The sequence below is a fragment of the Saccostrea echinata genome, unplaced genomic scaffold, assembly GCF_033153115.1.
Source record: "Saccostrea echinata isolate AGI-Se365-2 ecotype Australia unplaced genomic scaffold, CSIRO_AGI_Sech_v1 ptg000054l, whole genome shotgun sequence".
Lineage (NCBI taxonomy): Eukaryota > Metazoa > Mollusca > Bivalvia > Ostreida > Ostreidae > Saccostrea > Saccostrea echinata.
The window spans coordinates 6,760,888-6,786,865 of NW_026889803.1; the positions used below are offsets into that span (position 1 = coordinate 6,760,888).

Consider the following 25,978-nt stretch of genomic DNA (forward strand, 5'->3'; position numbering starts at 1 on the left):
AGGTGTTGATGTTATTCCGCGCTAACGAAGCAAAAAATGAACTAAAACATGCAGAACTACATGTTCTAAAAAAACATTGTCGTACATGACTTCAAACAGAATTTAATGTTTTGTTTTTCTCGTCTCAAGCAAACAAGAATTGGAGCGCATTTCTCGAGTCTGGCAGTCAATGGCTGATTATCACCAAGCATTCATTGTTAAAATAAAGCTACATGTACCTAAGAGTTTGTTAAATATCTATATGCCTAATAACAATTATATCAAAATGAAAGATAAGCCCAACTTATTTATATGAATACAATGTACAGTGTAGTTACAAAAAAAAAAATAATATTTGTACATTAATTATTTGTTCATATCAATCTAGTAAGCAGCAAAAAGAATTTGTCAGACTAGAACTGTCTGTTAAAATTGAATATCAATCATCTTTAATATGTACTGAATTGCTTGAGCGTTATTTTCTAAGAGGTAGAATGTTGTTGTATACGTATAACTAATTAAAAGCAAAATTAATATAATCATGTTGAAAGTTTTAATCAATTCCATAATTAATGCAAGAATTTTTTTTTCAAAACAAAGAAACATAACAGAACATAATATACTAGGATCGTGACTTTGATTCAAGAATTTTAATAAAGATAAAAAATTAAAGAGATATGATTGCATTTTCATTGTTAGGAAAATCAAAACAAGGAGAACACCAAGTCATGTCCTAGATTAAGGCAACAGAAAAGGCTAGTCTGAATCAAATTCAGACTTAATAATTACATAGGTACATGTGTATACAGCAAAGGAACAACGATGGCTTCCTCGTGTGCAAGACTTGCACCATACAACTAATAACACATTTGTTCGTTAAAATTGCACCAATTAAACATACATTGTACGTATCGAATAGTGATATTTCCGAGAGAAAAATCAAGGATATAAATACTTGTTACCTTCTGACCTGCAACCTTACCAAAATATTTTCCAAAAGTCTTAAAAGGCACTGTCGAACACGTTTACTGAATAATAGATACCACAAGGGGTAAAAACATGCATTAATGTAAAAAAGCAGACGACACACGACAAGTGTGAGTACGCGGGAATCCGTAGACAGGAAGTCCAGAATTCCAGGAATTCCCAGCACCAAGAGCGGAAGTGAGCAAACCAAATACGCCACAAACATTATAAAACTGTTCTTTGTTGCGCTGCTTAAACTTATTCTGTCTCTCCTCAGTGACTGGTTTCGTAACGCTGACGCATTTTTGATGTTCTGGATTCTCTGCAAGTTCCCATCTGGAGATATATCTGTAAATGTGCAGTGTTTGGACTTTGTTGATTGTGTGCTCGTGTTCGAGAGAGTTGGCTTTAATGGCCTTTTTTCGAAAACGTTTTGTTTTAACTTTGTGGCAAGGATTGGATTTTCAAGAGCAAATATGTCTTCAAACGTAAGTGCATGTTCACTGCGTTGGTAATGCACGATGATATCATCACAGTTACCAGAGGATATAGTATACGGTTTCACAAAATCGCTGTCACTATTCAACTGCTGTGTTTGGTCAGCTGAATCAGTCCCTGGGTCAGAAGACAGACTCAAGTTTCTATTCCATGGCGATACTCGACTTTTCCCAAAAGATCCAGTCAAATTCAGAGATTTGCAAATATTATAGTACGACGAAAAAATAATAACAAGTCCAGTTATATATATTCCGAGGTAAATAACCAAAACAACCAACTGTTCTGATGTAAGGCGTTTAGTACTATCACAACTTCGAAATTCCCTTTGGAAGGGGTTTAATGTATCACAAGCCCGATCATCATTTGGCATAAAAGATAAGCAGAAAATAATAGAAAGTAACACTGAAGTAATCCAGCTACATAAAATTGAACGTGTTACCATTCTTTTTCGCATGCGTAGACATAATGACGGTCGTTTGATAGTTGTCTTTCGGTAGATGCATATAGATGCGAATGCACACAAGTACTGCAAAGAGCAATTTGAGACAATAAACAATTGGAATCCAGTGAAAGACTGAACGTTGACGAGATCTTCTCTCCTTGTTCCGACACTTACCAATGATAATATCATACAAAAACACAAAAGGACGTTATTCACCCCAATATTCAGCAGGTGATTGTTTGGTGGAGTTCGCAGACTCGGCGCATTAATAATTGTCATCATCAGTAAAACGTTTGTCAGCAGGCTAAACACTATGTCAATACCCATGAACACGATGCTCAACACTACCACATGGAGAGATAAAGGTGTGAACCTTTCCTCTGTAATATTTGTGTCGTTTAACATTTTTTTCCCAATTTGATTCAGGGGATGCTCATTTTCAATCTACAAATTAAATCATACAGTAATAAATCTTGCTGATACTAAATAGAAATGTCCCTATGGTAAAACATAGTCAGTGCAAATTCGAACTTGCGTTTATTAAAAGTCGTGAGTCCAATTTATTGCAACCTGATCTATTCTTAAGGTGTAAAAAATTCTATCTTTTGTTTTAGCTTTCATGCTACATGTATACATAGTGTAATTATAATTGTGAAATTAACACATATAAATTCAGCAAATTGGCAGTGTTTATATATAAGTAGGTCGTACACAACAGTAGACTAAGTATAGAGCCCACTTTAACAGTTTGCGACAGAAAGGGAAAGATGAAATGCCATTTGATGCGTCATATGTCGGCAAATGTCATTCAACTAATCATGTAGGATATCTGATATGCTTTTAAACAGACATATATATAGGTTGCAATAGATAGATTACTTGTCTTATGCAAATATGCATAACATCTCTGGAAAACTTCTTCCCTCATCACACTTTATGAGCATGAAGTCAATCTAACTCAAGCACCCATTTCATCTCATGAATTTGTACAAAGTGCCCCGAGGCAAATCCTGCCAGAGCTTATGGTTAATATTATAAAATTTGTCTAGTGTACCCTCCTAAGGAAATGAAATAATAACCTGTGAGTTACATAAAAAAATATTTTTTCAACTACGAATTTTCTTATAGGTGATATCTTGAGCTTCCCTCTTTTTCTTTTTGGCTTCTCAGAATTTTCCCCTCCATGTGATACCAACAGTCATAATACATACGTGTAGGTTGTTTAATCTTTTTATTAAACCAATACCAGAAAGATTTACTATAATTAATTGTATATTATAAACGTTTGATTTCCCCTTTTGAGTGTAGTGTTCGTTAAGACACCAGATGAACGACCTTAAAATAAATACGGTTTTAGAGAATTCCTCAGTTTTAGGCCCTATATCATCGAGTTTCAGGCGAAAAAACACGTTAATGTCCTAGAAAGATACAAGATGGCGACGATGTGTACCTTGTGGTATATTGGGTAGGCGGTACAGGGGTTATTCTTATGATAAGAAATAAACATAAGTGTCATGATTTAAGTAGGTAAATTGGTAAAGTGGTCAATTGTTTATTATTTTTTAATATATAATTATGAAATATGTGGAGATAACGAACAGTATTCGAGCTCAAAATATAAGAATTTTCTTCCTGCATTTGTTATGAGTCCAGATTATTAATGGCGATGTGGTATAAGAATTCTGTTTTGTTTTGTTTTTTTTTAACAGGGAAACTAGTGGAAATGCATTTATATTCAGCAAATGCAAAACCATCTTTGTATTACTTTTCAAACCATATTGTGAAATAAAGTAACAACTTTAAATGCAGCAAGAGGACAATGTTTATATAATATATACATGTATGTACGAGAGCATAACTGTAAAGCATACTTTTATATGCATGACGCCCATGCAAACTGTTTGCGGCACAAATGCATGTACACATACCAAAATGTCATGCCATAAGTCATATGTGCATGCACCTATAAGAGAAAATATTGTATCTAAATAATATCAACTATGTTTTTTTTTATATAAATGTTTGTGCATACATGACACAATAGATATATTTCTCAAAGAGTTCCACACTCAATCATATTTTATGGATATTAATGGGAGACCAGTTTAAACATCCATACCACCTTATTATCGGTAGGGCTGTTGGAGTGATCAGTTCGATAGATAGACTTTTGGTATCAATTATTTAAATTATCCCCCTTTACATCTTATGGAGTAAGATTTAAAAACTTAAGTTATGATGTAAATAGTTTGATACTGACTTTTATTTCTTATCTATCGGCTATTTTAAACATATTTCTAATCTTAAAAGTACATGTACATGTATATCATGTCAATTAAATAAAGAAAGAAAAGGATGTCAAAATAGTCACGTAAAGTTTAAAATTTGCTAGGGATAGTCACGTAACGTTTTGAATATGACAATGAAAATCTAGATGGTTGTGTGAATGGACACCAACAAACGCTTAAATTATGACTACATGTACATATTTAATAACATTAATATTTACTGATTTAAGTGATTACTGAAAGTTCAGTGACGTAACGCACTCTTCGAGATTGTCATTATAAATAAAATTTTTCTCTTCTTTCTCCTTTTTAGCGTTACTTTTCCAATTTTTTGAGGGAGATATGGTAAATATTTCTGGTAATAGTTTCGTGAAAATAGTCAAACACCAGGTCTACCTGTATATGTATCCAGATTACGCATGTGCAATACCCCGTTAACCTACTCTCCAGTATCACTCTATAATACATTCAACTAAGGAGTTCGATTCTGGGTTTTTTTCTGTTTAATTCAGACTTAAATATAGGGAAATAAAAGAATATAGGAAAGTTAACCCATACAAAAATGTGTCAGTGTTGGGGAATTCCAAGGTAAGCAGTCATGGGTGGATGCAGATTTTTTTTTTCATGTGGCAGTGGCAAAATACGCTTAGTCAACCAACGCCCCCACCCAAGTAATTAAAAAAAGTTTCAATAAAACTAACGTTATTAAACTCAAATTAACTAGTGTAATGTAAAACTCCAATGTAAATCCTGGATCCTTCCAATAAATCCCCTATGATCAGCGTTTATCAGCGCTTTTAAAATAATGATAAAATTGACATAAAATCGGAACCATTCTCCTGAATAAAGGAGGGCAGGGGTTGAGACCGTCATTAGAAATATTAAAAATGTATGAATCGATGAACCCAATCAATTAACAATTTGATGACAAATGAAATCAAGACAATGCTATCATTCCATAACACAGTCTTCATATAAATACTACATGCGTCGAGAAACCATAATTAGGAGAGAGAGAGAGAGGAATATTCTCTAGCATAGTCTAACACATACGTATTTTAGTTCTTGGATCTAGTAGAGTCATAGAATTATGAAATAAAAATTACATTCTCATCCTCGCATTCTTCTTAGCCTCGTTACCGAAGAGGTGATCACAAAATGACAAAAGATAAGACGTTAAAAGACTGTCCGGTTTTTAATATTAGTTCTCCCTAAAGCTAATTACTTCTTCTCTGAGGCTAATAATTCTTGAGCAGATGTTGGTTTGTTTGTTGACCTGTATACGTCAAACAAGGTTTAAGGGAACGTTGACTTGCAATAATAGATGGCAAACAATCTTAGAATTCTGTATGATATTGATTGTATTATAAAATATCAACATGATAATAAATAAAAATGGCGTTAACGAGGTTGGTGACTTAAAACGACATGGGATGTAACAGAAGGAAATAAATATTTAAGGGGGACACTTCATATGAATTGCGAATACGTCATATACATGTACATTAATATGAACTAAAACTATGTGTGCATAACTACCATTGCTATCAATGTGAAGGTGGCAAAACTGCAATATCTACGTCAGAACTGTGAAATTATTTCAGCAAAGATAAAAATGTCATTATCCATGATGAAATTAAAAAAAAAACACTCAGGAAGGCATTTAACTTACTTAACTGTCTTTAAAATCAGATTTTTGTGGGTTTCTTTTTTACTTTTTTCCGGAAATGTAAGTTAATTACATCTCTGATTAAAAAAATCAATTACGGTAATTTCTCACACGATGCTCTCCCCCTTGTCATTAAATTTCCTTACAGGAGAGAGAAATCGTAGTAACAGTACATGTAATTACGATATAATCGTAGTAACAGTAATTACGATATATTCGTAGTAACAGTAATTACGATATAATCGTAGTTACAGTAATTACGATATAATCGTAGTAACGTACATGTAATTACGATATAATCGTAGTAACAGCAATTACGGTATAATCGTAAAAACAGTACATGTAATTACGATATAATCGTAGTAACAGTAATTGCGATATGAGCATAGTTACAGTAATAAAATTATAATTACGATATAATCATAGTACATGTAACAGTAATTACGATATTAGAAATTTGGACTGTACATTTTGTGTATGTTGTCGATAAAAAAAAATCCATCAGAATGAATTAGGATGCTAAATCATCAAAGCTTACTAATAATAATTACATTTTCGATTAAAAAGTAACTTGATTTTCGATGCAGCCTGTCTTTATTTGTGAACACATTTATAATATAAACCAGGTGAATTAACAACAATATCAATTTTTTGCATATCACATTCAGTTTCATTACGAGATTATACAATTTAAACAAAACGTGTTTTAAATAACATGTATATTCAAGACAGTGTACACATTGCTCAAATACGACAGTCGTAGTTATGATTTTACGCGATTTCAGCGATCGAGAATACCTCTTAAATAAAGTCAACGTAAACAATAAGAGCAATTTCACGTTTACATATATTCTATGTACTTATAATTTTGGTTCAGTGTCATCTTTAAGCACTCACCTGTTAGATATGCTCTGTAATATTATAACACGTCCTTCCAACTCAACGCCGAAGAAAACAATGTCACTCCCTACGTAATTTTACAGAACCATTTCTTGTAAGCATAAGAAATCGATATCATATGATATGATGTAAATATAATCCACAATAAAATATATTTTTATCGTAAACATTTGTTTATTGCTCACTAGGAAATGATATTAGTTCTATACCTGGCGTCAGAAAAAGCATGCTTGTTTTCTTTCTACCATAAAATTCTGCTGCCATGGATCCAGAAGGAAGCGAGAATAAAATCGATGAGTTTCCGGAGTCCTTTGGCGATGGAGATAAAGTATTACAATAAATTGATCAGAAATGGAGGTAAATCTAAGGTGATACCCGGTAGTCATTTGGGAAAGCTACAGAGATGCCCATTATGGTAGCGCATGTTGACAAAACTGTTAACTTGTATGATCACGGCATACATGTAATATGTCAAAGGATGTTTGCCAACAAATTGATGAGGCTCGTTCTAATTACTTAATATTTTCAATTTGTTGACAAGATGCGCTATAGGCAGTAGGTGGAAAGAGAGCTTTAATCAAATGATAAAAGAACGAAAAAATTAAACGAGACCTATGAAAACCTATATTTAATTCCAAGCAAAGAACTAGGTTCACTTAATGCATAAAATGGCCTATCTATAATTTAAAGTTACCTTCTATCAAATTACCATTTATATAAGAAACTGAAAACTAGTGTGATTATCTGAGTATAGTCAGCAAAGATTTTTAATATGGTTACAGTTCTCGATCCAAATAAATAAATAAATGAATAAATAAATAAATAAATAATGAATCCTTACTGTCAGTTCTATCAATATGTTTTGTATTTGTTTTCTCGTTTTTTGTGTCGCCTGCAGAGCATAGCGACACTGAGGGATCACCACATGGCGTCTGTATGTTTGTCGACAGCTGTCTGTTTGTGTCACCGTGTAATCACTCCTTATTTCTTTAGAATTATTAGAGGTAGAGATTTGATTGATTGATTGTATGTTGTTTAACGTCCCATTAGAGAATTTTTCACTCAAATAGAGACGTCACCACATACCGGTGAAGGGCTTCAAATTTTGACCTTTACGCGGCACTCAGGGCCATTGAGCAGTGAGGGATCTTTATCGTGCCATCGCCTGTCGTGACACGGGGCCTCAGTTTTTAACGTCTCATCCGAAGGACCCGCAACTTTTACTTCAAAGTGCCGAGCGCATGGCGAAGGAACAGTTGCTACCCATTCTTAGATGGTGGCTATTTATAGCCACAGTCTATTGCTGCCGCTTTTGGGCTATAAATAACAACAGCGTAAAATCACGGGGACCCTAGCGGCGATTTTTGCAGAGTCAAAATAATGAAAATAGGGTTGATTCGATGTTTGAAAATTAAATGCATATGGTTAATAAAACTCTCAAGTTATTTCAAAGACATTTTGTTGATGGGCACAAAGCCTAATTTCTGATGTTTGCCGTTATCAATATTTCTCGCTTCATAAATATTCATTAAATTACGCCGTCCTACAACTAATACTAATTCGTACACAAACCGACTCGTATATTCGTATGCAAACTATAAAAGTCAATTCGTACACATTTTTTTTCGTTTTTATGAACATGACACAAATGTGAAAAGTCAATTCGTACACACGGCTTTTTTTAACGTTGTGTTAATGTAAAATTTCAATAATATTTATTAATAGTTAGAATATTTGAGGGGAAAAAATATTTGAGGATAATGGTTTCACATTTTAACTCTGAAATCAAATAATTATAACTGCTAAACTCACGCACGGCGGTTTCTTAGTTACATGTATGCAACAAACACTAATTACGAGACGTACCCAATTTGATACTCCCTAATTACGAGATACTCCATGCTAGGAAAGCGCCCATCTCCAAATTTTTCCTATTCCAAAATATGGTTCGATGCTGCACATTCCTTGTTCCGGAATTGCATGTTTTATGAATGTTTTATTTGAGACGTTTGTGGAATTTTTATAATACAATAAAACTTTAAAAGTTGATTGTAATTTTACGATGTCTTTTGATTGTTTGAATTTCTATTATCTGTTGATGATACTATATTAGAAAGATATATATTTTAGGAAAGAAAACAAAGATCACTATACCTTAATCAGTTAATAAAAGAGTTGTTGGAGACAGATACGATGCCATAAAATTTGCAAAGTTTATTACGATTCTATCTATAAAAAAGTAAGCCATTGCCTAATTATCTCGAACACAAAATCTAGTGAACGAAAGCTAAAATTAAAAAAACTGTGACGAACAAAAGTTACCCATATATTTCATTCATATTTGAAAATTCTATCGTGCCTCGATTAAATTTTTTTTACCCTTTAAAAAGTGTAAGAATAAAGGTACTCAAATACATGTGCATGAAATATTAGGATTTTCTTGCGAATTCAGTGGGTTTAATTTAGGTCAGTCTTCTCCTGCATGTGTTCACAAATTAAATTTCGTCATTGCGCAATGACTAGCAGGGTCATTGCATATTAAGATTACGTATGAGAAATAGCATCGTCGCAAACCACGGCCAAAATGTACGATCTCCCATTCTGGAGAGAGCTATATGCGGACTCCGAACCGTGGTTTGAGAAGACGGATAAATAGAGGCTGACAAATATTTTGTTATTCTGTTCTTTTTTTTTTCTTTTCGAACAGTATATATTAAACAAAAAAATAAGACTTCTGTACAATGTCGCACAATCTGCAGTACATGGCCAAAAGTGATTCATCATTTCCCTCTTTACCATATACTTTATGAAAAGTAAGTTTTTGTTAAAAAATATTGTGGGTTCAATTCTACTCAAAATTTCAAAAACTTTTCGATAAGTTACGAAAAATTGTTCATATTTTCTTTTTTGGGGGGGGGGGGGCACAAAATTTGATTACTGATCACTAAGGTAAAGATTTGAAATTATAAAGTCAAAATTTCTAACTTCAAAAACCATGATTTCATTACACGTTTTTTGTAAAACATGCATCTTTGAATAAAAATGTTCAGTCACTACATGAATATATTAGGAACCTTGATCCCCTTATGCTTTAACATTTAGGGTAAACTGGTTTTGACACGTTTTAAGCAATAATTTATGGGGAAAAAAACTAAAACATGAGGATCCCAAAATCCATTATTTGAATGTATAATTTCAATCTGTCCATCATCCTTAAATATGTTTTCATTTTAAATTTAAAATTATGACTGCATACCACAATAGTACATATAGAGAAAAAACTGAAATGATTGAACTTTGATTCGTTTCTGGCATTTCAGCATAGTTTATTTTTTCTTCAAACCTTATTTTATAATAAACCTAATGTAGAAAATTTCATGCAATAAATTGTTCAACAACTTCGATTAATATATGTCCTCATCATACTACGGAAATATAAATTTAATTATTAAAAGACCTGTATTGTGAAAAATTGCAATAAACTTTCATAATTTCCATCATATCATTTTACAGATTCTTACAACATTTTATCTCATTCAATGCCAGTATCCGTGTGGCGTAGTGGTTAGAGCGTTTGCTCTAGAGTCACGGACATGAAGGAGTCGATCCTTACGTAGCGGGTTCGAATCCCACTGCGGGACGTGGAAATAGTTAAACCGAGGTCCCGTGTCGCAGTAAGTGCTGGTCAGAAAAAGATCCCTCACTACCCAATGGCCCGGAGTGCTGAATATAGATCTATATTTGCAGCCCACCAACGGCAATGGTTATGTCTCAATATGAGTGAAAAATTCTCGAGAGGGACGTTAAACAAACAAAATCATTCATACATGTACCACCGTCTATCAGTATTCACAGTACTTTGATTTATCGACTTAGGTCACTCGCGACCTCTCGATCACGGAGTGAGCGCTCTACTGACTGAGCTACCGTGAACGGTAGGTAGAAATTTGATATTTTGTTCATATACTGCTTGGAAGAATAGCTTTAATTTTGTAAAATATCAGGGTCATTGACCTCGTGACCTGCCGATGGACACAATCATATTCGTTTTCGTTGATTTTTGAGAGGTATAAGCCTGTGCTATTTAGCATGTGCACCGCTTGTCATAAGCCTTTTTGACAGTTCACTTTACCTTGACCTTTTACTTGCTTTTCCAGAATACTCAAGCCACTATTTAAGTAAAGTAATTTAACTCAGTATGTCTTTTGAATTTTAAGAGGTAAGGTTTTGCTAACTAGCATATATAATGTATGTTAAAGGTGCTTAGACACAGAATTGAACTTAATATTTTCTCAAATTTTTTATATAATAGCACGACTTATATATTGCAATAGCATTTCACACGAAAATATAATTAAAAACTTATTTTATCTGGAAATTATTGGAACTACGAATTCCGGGACGGGTTTGATTAACACATATTTGCAGTTACATAAATTTTAACTTTATCCTTAATATTTAAGAAAAGAAGCGATTTTGTTATGCATTAAGGAAAAATATTACATCTATAATCCAGAAAATTCAGAGTAGAAATGTTCGAAAGCAAAACCAACTCACCAGTATTGTCAGTCCGTGCTCTGTGATGTGTACAGAGTTTAACAAATTGAACACACCCGTGGAACGTAAACTGTTTTTGTAAACAGGGCACGAACTCTGTTATTGTTAATGTTTACGATTCACCGGGTGTGTTCAATTGTTAAACTCTGCACACACTACTGAGCACGGACTTACAATACTGTGAGTGGGTTTTGCTTTCGAACATTTCTACTCTGAATTTTCTGGGTTATATAGTTTTAATATTTTTCTTTAATACACAACAAAATTGCCACTTTTCTTAAGTATTAAGAATGAAATTAAGATATGTGAAAGCGCAAGGATGTGTCAATCCAACGCGTCCAGAAATTCGAAGTTTTAATAACTTCGAGATAAAATAAGATTTTTATTATATTTTAGTATGAAATGCTATAGCAACATATAAGTCATGAAATTATACAGAAAAATTGAGAAAATATTAACTTCAAATCTGTGTTCAAGCACCATTAATGGCCCCAAGTCAATTTATCTCCATACTGTATTATATACATTTACCTTGCATATTAAATTTAAATTTATGAAAATAAATCGGTATTGGTATACCGACTTGAACTAGTAGTTCTAAAAAATAGGCCGACAATATTTCGAACTCAGTGCGAATGCTTTATGAATCTGAGTAATTAAATTGAATTAAACACGTACGAAAAAATGAATAAATAATTATTTCTAATAAATTTAATTTAATTAATAATTTCTTTTGAATTTTTATTTGATTGTAACTTTTTTGATAAATGTACTTGTAAAATTCATTTGGTACAGTCCATGTAAAAGTAAGTAGGGGAAAAGCTTGTATTGTGCAGAAATCTAGGTTGGTACAAGCTATAATAGAAGCATAAAATGTACATGTAAAATTAATCTAGCGTCTAATGAATTTGGGGAGTTGAAGAGCGTGTTTCGTGTGAGGATCTAAGTTGGTACAAACTAAAGATAGCCAGGGAAACTGCATGATCAGGATCAGCATAAAATATACATGTAAATTGAATCTGGTTTCCGTCAAAAGTAGGTAGGGAAATAACATGTACTGAGTATGAATCTCAGTTTGTAAAACTATAAGAGGGAAAACATATTTAGGAATCTTGGCTGGTACAAACCGCAGGTAGGTTGGAGGGAAACATCTGGGATCAGAGTTATAATTTTATGTGATATAAATCTTGTGACTGTCCGAAGTAGAAGGAGTACGTTTTATGAAGAAATCATACATGTAGCTGGTACAGACTACAGGTAGTAGGGAAAACGTCTGGGCTAAAAAAGGTTATTTATTATGACTGTCAATGGTAAGTAGGGTATAAGTGTGTGTTTTACGGGAATTTTAGCTTTTAAAAACTACAAGTGGATGGGAAAACAGCTAGGATCAAAGGTACAACTTCATGCTAAATTTATCTTGAGAGTGTCAAAAGTCGATAGGTTATAAGCATATTTTGTGGAGGATTCTTTTCTGATACAAACTACAGGTAGGTTGGGGACCATCAAGGATCAGAATGTTATTTTCATTGTAATTAAATATTGTTACTGTCCAAAGTATGTAAGTGAATATATTGTGCTGGAATTTTAGCTAGTACGAACTACAGGTAGATGAGGGAAACCATCAAGGTATTACATTCATGTTGAATTAATCTGGTAACTTTCAAAGGAAGAAAGAGGAAAAGCGTATATTGTCTATGAATCTTTGATGGTTCAAAGTACAGGTAGTTGGGGAGGGTGGGGCATCTTGGATCAGGGTTAAAACTTTGTTGAATTACTCTTGTGACTGTCCAAAGTAGGTAAAGTATTAACTCGTTTTGTGCAGAAATATTACCTGGCACAAACTTCAGGTACGGTGAGGAAATCTTGTATAATAAATCTGGTATCTGTCCAAAGTAGATAGGGGAATAGCGTATATTGTGCAGAAATCTTAGCTGGTACAAAGTACATGTCCAGAAAACATCTGGGATCAAGGTTATAACTTAATGCTGAATTTGTCTTGTGACTGTCCAAAGGAGGTAGGGTATTATAGCTGGTAAAAACTACAGGTAGAATGAGGAAATACATCCATGGATGATACAACTGATTAAAAATATATCGTATTCTACGTCTTAAACGCAAATTTCGTTACTGCATGCTCTATCTTCAGTTTTTAGTTAATACGTGCCTGTTTCCATTGGATAATAATAACAGCCCCCCCCCCCCCCCCGATTTTCTTTTGAAATGCACACAAAGATCAAAGTGCATCTATCGAAATACAAATAAACATTAAAACAAATCACTTAGTTTAATAATTTTAATTTTGAATTTAAATAATCACCGATTGTCAACAATTTATGAGTATTTGATAAGTGATATTGATACACTGTATATTTCAATTTTTACACGTACGACTTAATAGATATATTTACCCATCCTTAATTATTAGTTACCTAATTATTATTTTAAAATATTTTATTTATTTCCGTAAATTTAGTCACATGTCATTTATTCCAGAAATTCGTGAATAAATATATCCGCACGCATTCCACGTACGAGTAAAAATAATCCGCACACTAAAGATTTATAACTCGTCTTCGCCTACCTGTACATTGTACCATCTAGCGGAAACCTACAAATCATTTAAATTTCAAACATAGGCTAAAAAGTATTTTTCTATACTTTTTATTTTCTTCTGTTAATGAACAAGACTAATACATGTATTACAGAATTAATTACAATAAACAGCAGGTATTAATATTAATTACAAATTATGTAGTAGTCCTCAATTGTTAAAGCGTTTGTTTCACAGTCGCGGAGTCAAGGTAGCGGTTTCAAATCCCACTGCGGGACGTGGAGACCGACCCTCCGAATGAGACTGTATAATCCGAGGTCCCGTGTCACAGTAGCTGCTGGCACGAAAAAGATCCCTCTCTGCTCAAAGGCCCTAAGTGCCGAGTACAGGTCCAAATTTACAGCCCTCCACCGACAAGTAGTGGTCTCAGTATGAGTGAAAAATTCTCGAAGAGACGTTGAATTAATTATGTACATCAAAATTCATGAATTTTGCTTAAATTTTCTGTGTAAGTTGTACCAGTCAAGAGATACATGAAATCGATAAAATATCAAAATGGGTGACAGAATGTTGACGATGTTTTCCAGTGTCCCTGTATCGATGATTTTTTCATTATGAGTCCTGAATTTTGCGATATACTGGACATCGATGAAGCTATCGATAAGCCATAAGGACAGATTGCTGACTGAGAGTAATAGACACAGTCTATCTAAGGCAAAAGACGATCCTTCACCCGAGCGCACCACCAACTTCTCAGCATGGATTATCAGCACAGTTTGAAGATAAGTTCCCATGATATCGACGCAGTTTTCAAAAATGAACAGATATCCACCTTTTTCGGGCACTTCTTCAGTTCCAACAATTATGCCTATTGTGCATAAAGCAACTGTTCCTGATGTGGAAAATATGAGGAGATATTGTCCTGAGGAAAGTTTCTTTGGTTTGACCTGAAAGGGTGTGTCATTCCATGTGATATGATAGTATATCATGTAAATCAGTATCATCATGCAGAGTTTGTACACCAGTGTAAATGTAAACCAGGCCTCGCGTAAACCAACACTCTCATGCTTCTCTGTTCTCGTCAAGTACACGAAGACAATGTTTCCAATAATTAATGACATGTTCAACACAATCCCAGTTACAATGGAGCAGAAATGAGACACGGGATGAATTCGAGTGTTTGACAAGTCGTTTCTCAATTGCACAGTATTGTAATTTATGGAAGTGGATGAACCTGGCATGAGCAATGCGAGTTCATCGTCTGGTTCCGATAGACCGGCCACTGATGCTGGATTCATTTCTTTTGGTTCAGACTCCTCATCTTCTTGTATGGAAGGCCACATGCTAATGATAAACCCAGTGGACAAAAGATAAAATTCAACTCGAGCTGGATCAACATAAGGTTCGAGGTCTTCTGTTATATTGTAGATTGAAGACGACAGAAGGCAATGAATGTTTAAAGTTTCATTTTTTCTTTCGGAGTAAGGGTTTAGATTTATTTCCTTTATGAGAGAATCAAACCACTTACTTAAATTAGCAAGAAGTATTATCAAAATACCATAGTTGATGCATAGAGAGGGCTCGAATTTGTAGTAGCGGAAGTAAGTTATAAAACTCAGCTGACAACATAAAGATAGGATTTGGAGGAAATGACTGAACGTGCGTGCGATTGGATTCCAGCTCAAATCGTCAGATTCAGGACTGGACCAGCAATTGAGGTCCATGCATGCGCCCAAAGATTCATGCAGTATGCAAGCAAACCCAAAAAGCCACAAAAAGGCTACTTTAATATTTGTGTAGATTGCGATGCGTCTAAGTTCGGATGGTTTGTACCAACTCTCTCTATTTTTGTACGCAAGCATAGAGATAAAAACCACTGACATCAGAGCAGAAAGCATCAGCAACACCATCATTATCAAAATATGTTTATTGGCAAGTTGTTCATAACTTTGTTTTGCCCCAAATATACCAATTATTGCGAAGGTCACGGCTGTGACGAAAACAATGGTTACTACGGACGCCAAACTCCCGTTAGTTTCGTCAGGGTTACCATTGCGTGTTGGATATCCGGCGGTGAGGGGGATCTTAATGGCTGCTCTATATACAGCTTTTGCAAACCGCTTTACTGTGTCCATTTTCTACAATACACAAAACCACAATTAGTTGTTAAGAAAAATAAATTGATCTTGTAGTGCCATTTTCCATCTGTATCCGTTTTCTTATCTGTTTCCCTTTTTTTTTAAACCTTAAATCTGGAAATTTAACTGAAAAGAACTGGAACTGAAATTATAGCATATTGCTACAAACGGGTGAATTGTGTAAAGATATTGATTTAAGCTCTGTCTAATGTCAAAGTTGATAGACAATGAGAAGCTCGAATAGGCTAAAACCTTAAAGCTGTAAATCAAGGTGAATTTAAAAATAATTGCATCGTTTCAAAATTTTAGTACAATGTGTATGTTTTGCACGACATCTCCATGAGTAATGTAGGACATTTTGCATGATATATTTAACCTTTTACAATATATGTATATAGGCCAAAAAAGAAGACTCAAGTTATATTGCGTATTTCCCTAAAGTCTAACTAATTATACCCCCCCCCCCTCTTGAAACGTGGGTGGTATATAGTGATGGGGGTGTCCGTCCTTCTGTCCGTAACACTTTGGAGTAGCCAGCCCTTATCCGCAACTCCTCTTTCACCACTGAATGAATTTCAATGAAAGATCTACAAAATCTTTAGTACATGGTGGCATTTTACGTTTCGATTGGACAGATATTTGGGGTTTCCCATAGCAATATAAGGTCGAGCACTGGTAAATTCCAGTATTTGGGCAGTTGAAGAGGTTTTTTTTTTTAATTTTTATATTTTTGCTTTTCAGATTATTTTGAGAAGTGTTGCCCCCCCCCCTTTTCAAACCGCTGCTACGGGCCTTTGAAACCGCTGCTATGGGCCTCTATTTTACGTTTCGATCGAATAGATTCTTGGGGTTTCCCATAGCAAAACATGGACATTGCCATTCTTCTACATGAATAATAAGGGTGGTACCCATTAGCAAGTAGATGTATGTTCTCAACTTGGACTTTGCCATTTTACTCATGTGGGAGCGGGGGTATCATTTTGTGAGCTCAGTGCTCACAGTACCTCTAGTTTTCTCTTAGAATTTCATGGTTTCTTACAGTGTATTGTTTGAATTATAAAAGAAAATTATTTCTTTTAATTTGCTCTTTTAATTATCTCATACCAGTTATGTTTTGCTGTTTATTTTTGAACATTATTTCTTTGTAAACACGTTAATTGTCAAAAGCGTTTATAGTCCTAGAGATACTAGTAGGCGTTGCCCGCGTGTGCGCAGTGGTTGAAGCGTTTTGTCAATCTAGAGTCGCAGAGTAAGTTCTTGCGTTGATTCTTACGTCGCGGGCTCGAATCCCACTGTGGGACGTGGAGATCGGTCCTTCGGTTGAGACCTTAAAAACCTAGGGCCTGTGTCGCAGTAAGTATTGGCACGAAGTAGATCTCTCACTGCTCAATGGCCCTAAGTGCCGAGTATAGGTCGAAAAAAATAAATTTTTTTCGAAGCATTTACAAAACAAGGTTTGTTTTCAAATAACTATAAAATTCGTTGGGGGTATCTATGAAGGTTATTTTCCACTAGGGTTTGTGTAGAAATGCATTTTCATTATTACAGAAGAATGAAAAAAATCACAACTTTTAGTGCCGTCTTTCGTAATAAAACTAACCTTCAATTTCCCCGAATCAGATCTGAAATGATTTGTTCCTTAAATGACCGATCAAACAAATATAAGTTCTCAAAGAGAAAATCCGCAAGATGGCGTGAAGTTTCTTTTCCCTTAGAGGAATAGATATAACATAATCCACGTAATTAATGCGCTCTTGTAGATTTAAATTTTATGAGTGTATAGTTCAGTTCCTTAAAACTCTTGAAATCGCGAATAAACTATTTGATACGGGGATATTTCCGTATAAACAGGAAGATATAAATTTGTGGCCATCCAAACTTTGTTAATTTCTTCCTCAATATATCTGATAATCGATGGTCGTTATTACCTGATATGTTTGAACAGCCTTTGATTGATTAAAATTATCCCTTCATCAATATTATATCGCACTTTTTATGTAACAGTTCAATTCAGTTTATTTACCAATTAATGGGCCTCAAGGGGCAACAAGAAAGTACATTGTAAATAGTCATGTAAGGTCATATGTAATACAATATACATATACATGTACACAAAAGAGAAAGAGTTGCATGATTGAAAGGAAGACAGACATAAAAAGGTGGAATAAACCAGATAATATTCATCATGGTGCAGTTCAAATGCCCTGAATTTTTACTTATTGTCAATGCCATTTGTAAGAATCTACCAAAAGAGTTTAAGATATCTAATTCTTCACAACTTAATATCCAGAATTATTTTTCTTTATCGTGCAAATTTTCAAAATGTTTTACTTTGGATGAGACTTAATTAAATAGTTCCTCTCATTCCTTTGTAAAATTGCTACATTGAATAAGAAAATGTTTTTCATCTTCAATTTGATTAAGCGTACAATATTTATTTATTCTCTATGTTCTAGGTATGTTATCATATCTGCTCAATAAAGAGTCTATGTACTGATACAAGTACACTTAGTCTACAGATTGACTTTCTGTATTCAGGTTTTAAAAAAATTAGATATATATCCAGTCTGAAATTGGTTTTCAAAAATAAAAACATGTAAGTGAAAAGTTTGGCCTCTTTTAGTGTTTCATTTGAGTACTGCCAATCTATTTAATTTTTTTTTTAAATATGAGTTAGTTTTAATGAAGTTACAAAACTCTTAGTATATTACTCTTACTATATTTCATAATGTTTTGAATATCAAGAATTTTTAATATTTTTTCTCTCGAGGAATATATGTACAAGTTGTTTTGGTCGAGATGAAGTTCCTTACTACAAATGAATGCATCTTTTAATGAAGTAAAATCTGATATTAAATTTCTGTAGCAATATTTAAAGTGATCTGTTGACAATATCGTAATGTAAAGGATATCTGCCCACCTTATATAGTTTTACAGAATTTGAGGTGTAGAGTTTTACCTATAAAGTTTTTGTAGCATTGCACTCTCTACCATCGGCTCATACATTCACCTCAGTCGTTGGCTCGCGTATAACAGTTTTATTAACCAATTGACAGAAGGGAGTAATAGAATTTTACTCGTCTCCAAATGCCATTATAATGCTTTGTCAACAAGTTCTATCTTTATCTGCTCGTGACACGCTCTACGGGTGCTCTATAGTGATCAGTCTGTCCATCCTTCTAGCTGTGCTCATACTATTTAGTAATAAACCCTTAGAGAACCCGTGGATTGATCGAGAGAGTGCAGTGATCTTGATACAATTCGCTAGATCAAAAGACAAGGTAAAAAAAACCCACCTTTCTTTGTAAAATCCTTTTCCGGAGAACTTTTTCTCTCCCCTTAGCCCAGGTAGGCTTATACTTCACCCATGGAGGGGCTATGCTTAGAGGGTATGTAGTGACCTTGAACCAGTTTCTAGATCAAAAGTCAAGGTCAAAAAACATTTCTGTATAAAATCCTTGTCCGGGGCATATTTTTTTCTCCCCTTGGTCCAGTTGATTCAAACTTCACCTTTAGAGTGCTCGTGGGTAGAGGGTGTGTAGTGACTTTGAAGCAATTTTTAGTTCCTTTCTTTGTAAAGCCCTTGTCCGGAGTATATTTTCTCTCCCCTTAGGCCTACCTGACTCAAAATTCACCCATAAGTGCCCGAGGGTAAACGGTGTGCAGTGTCTTTGAGCCAAGGTTCTAGGTTAGTTGTCAAATCTCTATTATTATTTTTTTTTTGTCAGAGCATTTTCTCTCTAATTTGCCCCATCTGGGTCTTTCATTCTATTGTCCTTTGCTAAAAGCGGCGGTCTTTGAGATGGTCACCATCTCAATGATGCCTACTGATTTTTTCCTGTCTTTTTTCACTCCCCCTAGACAATTCGTTCCGTATTATATAGAAGATTTAAAAGATAAATACAATGAATTACCAGCTTTAACAATCCGTACTTGGATTTTTAATGCCATTAACAGTTTTGGTCATTTTTTTCTTCCAAGTTTGAAGATGCACATGTTCTCTGTTCTTAAGCATTCCATTACTCTTTTCCTTAACATTCAAGAGAAGTTACTCATTATCTTAATTGAGATTTTTGCAAAGATTGAATTAAGGATATCCGATCCTCAGCCAGGAAGGATAACTCTTAAATTTATTATTTATTTAAAAAGTCTCAAAATGAAGCTTGAGATCTTTTCGTGCAACAATTTTCATTTTATGCATCTCAATATGTATCAAGGTTCTTAGAAGTCATAGAAACGGTCTTGTAAAAAGTTAACATTTGTACCCCATAAAAGAAAAAAAATGGATTAATTTATAGAGAAATCGAATTTCCTTTAGTCTAGCATTAGGGAACAATGCTTATCAGCATTAGACGTGATATGTGATGTCTAGCAATAATAGCACAAGCTTTTTACACTATGTATTATGTAACAATTGAAGTAAAGAGAACTAAAATACGGTATCGGCATAAAAAAGATGCAATTTTCTCCAAATGCCTTGATACCTATATTTTTCTATCCTTAATTATATTTGTTGATTAATTTTCAATTAGAAAATGCATAGCTGGTGTTTTTATTCGCATTTCCTAAAAAAATATTTGAGATTTGATAATTTCCCATACATAATATTATTAAATATAATGATGAACTTTGAAGAAATACCAAGGGTGAATTCACGTTACTATGTGAAATCAAAGACAGTTTTGTGAGCATTTTCAATTACTCAAAAGCTGATTTTCACAACCTGAGGATCGTACTACCTTAAATTAAAATTGACGCCATGTTCCGTATACCGCTCATCAAAAATTTTCTATGGAAACACAAGTAATTATACAAAAAAATAATTTCACGACAAAAATATTTTATTTACAATGAAGATAAAACATAAATGTTAATTTCATATATATATATATATATATATATATATATATATATATATATATATATATATATATATATATATATATATATATATATATATATAGTGTCTATCCCTTCATCCCTTCTCTCTCTCTCTCTCTGCTATCATAGTCAAGAAACCCTTAATCCTTTCTCATCCTGGAAAAAAGTCCAAACAAATCGATGGACGCGTGGAAACGATAGAATACGAGGATGGGGAATATAACATACTTCATCACTTTATTTGTTTTGATGTTTTTGTCGTCGGCCAGGGTATAAACACTATTCTCCACATTACTAAAGCTATCACCTACCCACAGCACGATATTACAGATGGACAATAGCAGACAAACATACTCAGCTGCTAGAAAACTGTCCAGAGTTTTTCTTATGGTCACACGCGTAGAATGCATGATTAAGGTCGTTTGAAGAAAAGTCAAAATAATATCAATGATGTTTTCTGTCATCAGAATAAATCTGTGTTTGTTTAAGCTCACGATGAAATCGAAAGTGCAAACTGCAATCGTTCCTGCGTTTGCAAAAACCAGAATGTATTCAGTCGAGGAGAGTTTTCTCTTCACGTTGTTTGATTGACCATATTTAGTAATGTGATAAAAAAGGATGAACACCATAATCAACATGGACAATTTGTACGCAGCCATAATGGACCATCGAACTCTAGCATGTCTGCCGGGCTCATACATGTCCACTTTAAAGAGTACCAGCACCGAAGCGATAATCACAGGGAGATTTAGAATGAGGCCAAACAAAATGGCGAGGAAGAACGCAACCGGGTTGCGGCGTTTTGGCTCCTCAAGACGAGCCTCGGTCGGCGGAACTCGCCGTCGTCTTCTTCGGAACAGAGGCGTATACTCATCACAACTTTCCTCAATGTTATCCATGTTGACCGAATCCTCCAATTCTTGGGAATCATGGATTTCCTTTTTGACGGATGGCCACAATGACAACATAAAACTTGTGGCCAGCAAGGCGTACTCTATTCCGCAAGGGTTAAGAAATGGTAGAGTTTTTTCGCGTAATTTATGGATACTAGAGTTATGAAAACACTCCATTTCTTCATCGATTCCCGTGGTTTTGTTCTTTGAAAAACGAAAGTCCTCGTTTTCTCCAACGACGCTCGTGAACCAGAGAGTCAAATTTGTTAGCAAAACAATTAATATACCATAATTTATTCTAACTGAACTTTTGAAATTGTAGTCTTTAAAGTAACTAATGAAACCTGTTTGAATGCAGAAATATAATATGGAGACAATATGAACCACCATAAAAGCCAGCACATATTTTTTGTCTATTTCTTTATCGACACAATCAATGTTGATAGCCAATTCAAGCGCATTTTTCATTATTATACCAAGACTGAACAGCCAAAGGAATTTTCCTTTAAATTTTTTGGAAGCATCCTCTTTAACTCGTGATGGGCTGAACCATTCGTGTCTTTTCCGAAAGGCGAGGACTGCAATGAGAACTATGGCAAACAGCGCCATTGCAGTCAAGACGAATGTCATCGTTGTTATGGCAACCGTTGACTTTCCTGGGTCGTCACTCTTGGCATATATTCCTATGACTACAAACGTTATTGCAGTCAAGCAGGCAATGGTCACCATAGAGGACAAGCTTCCGTCAGTTTTTCTTGTGTCGCCATCGTAACTGTCTTCGGATTGGACAACATTTCCCGCCGTCAATGGTGTTATGAAAACAGTGTTTAGGACATCAAGTACAGTGGCTATATAAGGATGCATTTTTGGTGCCTGTAAATAAAGCGTATATAAGATCAAGGACGTATATAGATCCCTAGCTGCAATAATGTAGCCCTCTCCGATTTTTTTAATCTGATATTTTCAGGAGAGGGCTACAATTCCACTGCATCTTCGGAATGGTGCAAATATATTTTTTAGATACGGGCAACTGCAGGCAAAATAAATTATTTTTGCATTCAACTTACTTCCAACAAGACGGAACTTTTATTCACTATCAACATCATAGCCCTTTATACGTGAAAACCAAGTAAAATAAATCTGCGTGTTTGCCAGTCGTTCTCTTCAGCAGCCATGACAGTTCTCGCGTGATGTACTGAGACTTGCGCTTGAAATTTAGAATCACTTGATAAAGTAAATGTCGGTGTTGATAAATGTTTGTGTTGTATGATATCACTAAATATCGATAAATAAAAGCATTCCATGGGATATTTTTTTCATTAACAGTGATATTTTTGCTTAAAATAAGGGAAATCCTATACGATCCGCTCCCCTAGATCCCGAATTCTCATTGGTTGTCCCAAAATAAAATCGATCAAGGTCAGTAAACATGGCGGATAAATTTAAGTTGTGATGTTGACATACACGAAAAATAACCGATATACCGATTGTTCTGTATATTTTTGGATCAATTCATGTCTTGCATAACTACATTTTATGAGTTCAGGTAAGATATGTCAATAAAATACCCATTTACCGATAATTTGAGCCGAAATCTGTGCGGTAGTGAATCACTCCCGCACTTGCACCATTACGGAGATCCTAAGGAGTTGTAGCCCTCTCTCTCCCCCCCCCCCCCCAAAAAAAAAAATCGGAGAGGGCTACATTATTCTAGCTAATAGATCCCTGATAGATTTCAATTACTTGTTTTTAAATTAAGTTTGAAGGGTTTGAATGATGTACTAGTAACTTTTTGAGTCATGTCAATTGTTTTAACAGTAAGTTCAGGGACCTATTTAATAGTAGATTTAGTATTTAGGTCTCTAACCAAACACAACCTACCTAAGAACAATGTACAATGAATACTTGTACAATGCACGTGTGTGTAAACACACATGTAGCAAAGGAAGAAATAAGACTTTTCATTTAATACTGAAGAGCGGCGTACAGTGACCATTTGACAGTGACTGCATAATCATTGAATGGCAGATACATATCAGTCTGTTTAAGCTATCTTACAGTTACCACTCAGCCAATTTAAATTATCATTCAGCAGACACATTTCAGTTAATCTTTTGCCCTATCAGTCGCATTTCAATTTATTTACCATTCATTAACCTTTCAGTCCTCATTCAGTAACCTTTCAGTGGCCTGTCAGTGATACTTTGGTTACTTTTTATGAACGGTTACCGTATTTTAACATAATACAAGTTTAGCCCTTTCCGTTATACTTTTCTGGAAAGAATACTGAAGTAAAAACTTATAGATCGATGGCTGATTACTTTACTCAGTCTTTTTCTTTAAATTTTAATCTAAATAGTTAAGGATTGTAATTTAACTCATGAAAAAGGACTGACTAAAAAAATAGAAATTCTGATCTGTTGCAATAAAGAAAATTAGAAAAGAAAAAAAAATATTGAAAAAGTATATCATTTTTATATGAAAATTTTATATTTAGTTAATCAATGAAAGAGTATTTGATTTTATTTAATTATAATTTTCTTTGCACAAAAAATTAACTAAAGGATAGAGGTCCGTGATACAAATCTCAGAAGCTAAATTAATAGAACAATTTATTGATGAAAGAATAAAAAAAAATAATTAGTCTATTTTAAACATAAACATTTCTTGCTACATATAAAAAAAATCAGTCATCCTATTTAAAAGCAAGTAATGGTCGGTATATCCACAAAATCTGTGCGATTAACATAGAATATACAAGGGATGTACATGATTTATAGACATTGCCCAAAATACGTGATTAGTTTATTATAAGTTTATCCGTATCTCTTCATAAGTGAAAGTTTCAATTTTATGCAAATATAAATCTTTTTCTGTTAATAGATAATAATATTTGTTCTCACTATATTTTGAAAAGTGACGAAAAATTAAGCTGTTTGTGAAGTATTTTAAGATATAACTGAAAAGCCACAGAAATGTATCTACAATTTAGTGGACGGAATGGTCACTGAATTACCATTGAAATTTAACAGTCACGGACTGAATCAGTGACAATTTAGTGGTCATTCATTGAGCATTACGTGTTTCATCGTATGTAGGGTCTCTTGAGAGAGAGAGAGAGAGAGAGATTATATTGAAACCACCAACCTTAATTCTTCTTAAAAATTTTCTGGTCTTCACTAAGAGTCAGGGTTTTATGGCCACGTAGAATTCTGGAGGTAATCCTATTCTGTAACGGGGATAAGATAGCACGTCCTAAAAAAGATATAATAATTCTATTACACTATATTTGTATTCACTTCTTTTGAAAACACACTTTAAAACCCAGCGATAAACTAATGATTATCGTCCGCCAGGAAGTATTCTCACCAGGAAATAAAGTGTCTGAGCACCAAAAAAAAAAAAAACCTTCATTAGAATGATTGTTGCATTTGTAATTATATTAAAACTTCCTGTACGATTAGCTATGAATGTCAGAATTGAAGCGGGATTGATAAAGGTTTGAAGGAGTTACTTCGCCTGGAATTAAAAATCAAAATAAATGGCAGTTATCTATATAATGGATTTGTGAAAGCAAGATTCGAAATTATGAATAACTGAAATAAAATCACAAAATTGATAATGTCTACAAGCATATGAGAGAGAGAAGAGAGGGGACAAAAGCGTTTTATAAGCCTTTAGGAAATTTTAATTAATCTTTTTTTAAAATTAAACAGCACAGAAATATATTAAGAATTAAACGTATTTTTTCTTTTGAAAAAAAATTTAACAAGAAATAAACCTTTTGTCTAGACAACGCTACGATGCCTCTTCAGATTTTAATCTTATATTACTCAAACTTTGATAATTTTTATTTGTTTTGCACCATGTTAAGGTGTAATAATCTCTCATTTTGAATTAAGACAGGGTTACGAGGGTTGTCCAAAAAGTTCGTGGACACATGCTTAATTTTCTTAATAAAGTCCGCAATAGCAAACGAGTACGATAATATCTCAATATAGACCATGAATTAGTAAATATATAAAAAATTAAAATAATGCGCACTATTTTATGAACATTATAGGTGTAAATACTTTGTATATGCAAGCCGCACGGCACAGTCTGACGTAACGCTAATTTCATGATAACGTCAAAAAAATGGATTTTGAATTTTTATCACATGTTTATGGACACACGCTACTTTTCTTTATTATTCCACACTGCCAAGTGTGTGCAA

At 34.0% G+C, this 25,978-nt stretch overlaps 3 protein-coding genes across 3 annotated transcripts; all 3 read right to left on the reverse strand.

The window, feature by feature from the left end:
* Window positions 1-568: 568 nt before the first annotated feature.
* Window positions 569-2,305, reverse strand: LOC133206038 (uncharacterized). The gene has a single exon (XM_061341946.1). It carries the CDS (start codon window positions 2,288-2,290, stop codon window positions 938-940), a length of 1,353 nt encoding a protein of 450 aa, XP_061197930.1. The 5' UTR covers window positions 2,291-2,305; the 3' UTR covers window positions 569-937.
* An 11,682-nt stretch (window positions 2,306-13,987) lies between these two features.
* On the reverse strand, window positions 13,988-15,997 carry LOC133205611 (uncharacterized). The gene has a single exon (XM_061341449.1). The coding sequence runs from the start codon at window positions 15,983-15,985 to the stop codon at window positions 14,333-14,335; it is 1,653 nt and encodes a 550-aa protein (XP_061197433.1). The 5' UTR covers window positions 15,986-15,997; the 3' UTR covers window positions 13,988-14,332.
* A 4,967-nt stretch (window positions 15,998-20,964) lies between these two features.
* On the reverse strand, window positions 20,965-24,995 carry LOC133172270 (uncharacterized). The gene is made up of 2 exons (XM_061307125.1): window positions 24,910-24,995; window positions 20,965-22,635 (listed from the first exon to the last, which is right to left on the reverse strand). Exon 2 carries the CDS (start codon window positions 22,624-22,626, stop codon window positions 21,010-21,012), a length of 1,617 nt encoding a protein of 538 aa, XP_061163109.1. The 5' UTR covers window positions 22,627-22,635; window positions 24,910-24,995; the 3' UTR covers window positions 20,965-21,009.
* Window positions 24,996-25,978: the final 983 nt, after the last annotated feature.

Excerpts from the sequence above, each read along its gene's own strand:
- LOC133205611 (XM_061341449.1), bottom strand. The coding sequence starts at position 15,985 with ATGGACACAGTAAAGCGGTTTGCAAAAGCTGTATATAGAGCAGCCATT.
- LOC133206038 (XM_061341946.1), bottom strand. The coding sequence starts at position 2,290 with ATGTTAAACGACACAAATATTACAGAGGAAAGGTTCACACCTTTATCT.
- LOC133172270 (XM_061307125.1), bottom strand. The coding sequence starts at position 22,626 with ATGCATCCTTATATAGCCACTGTACTTGATGTCCTAAACACTGTTTTC.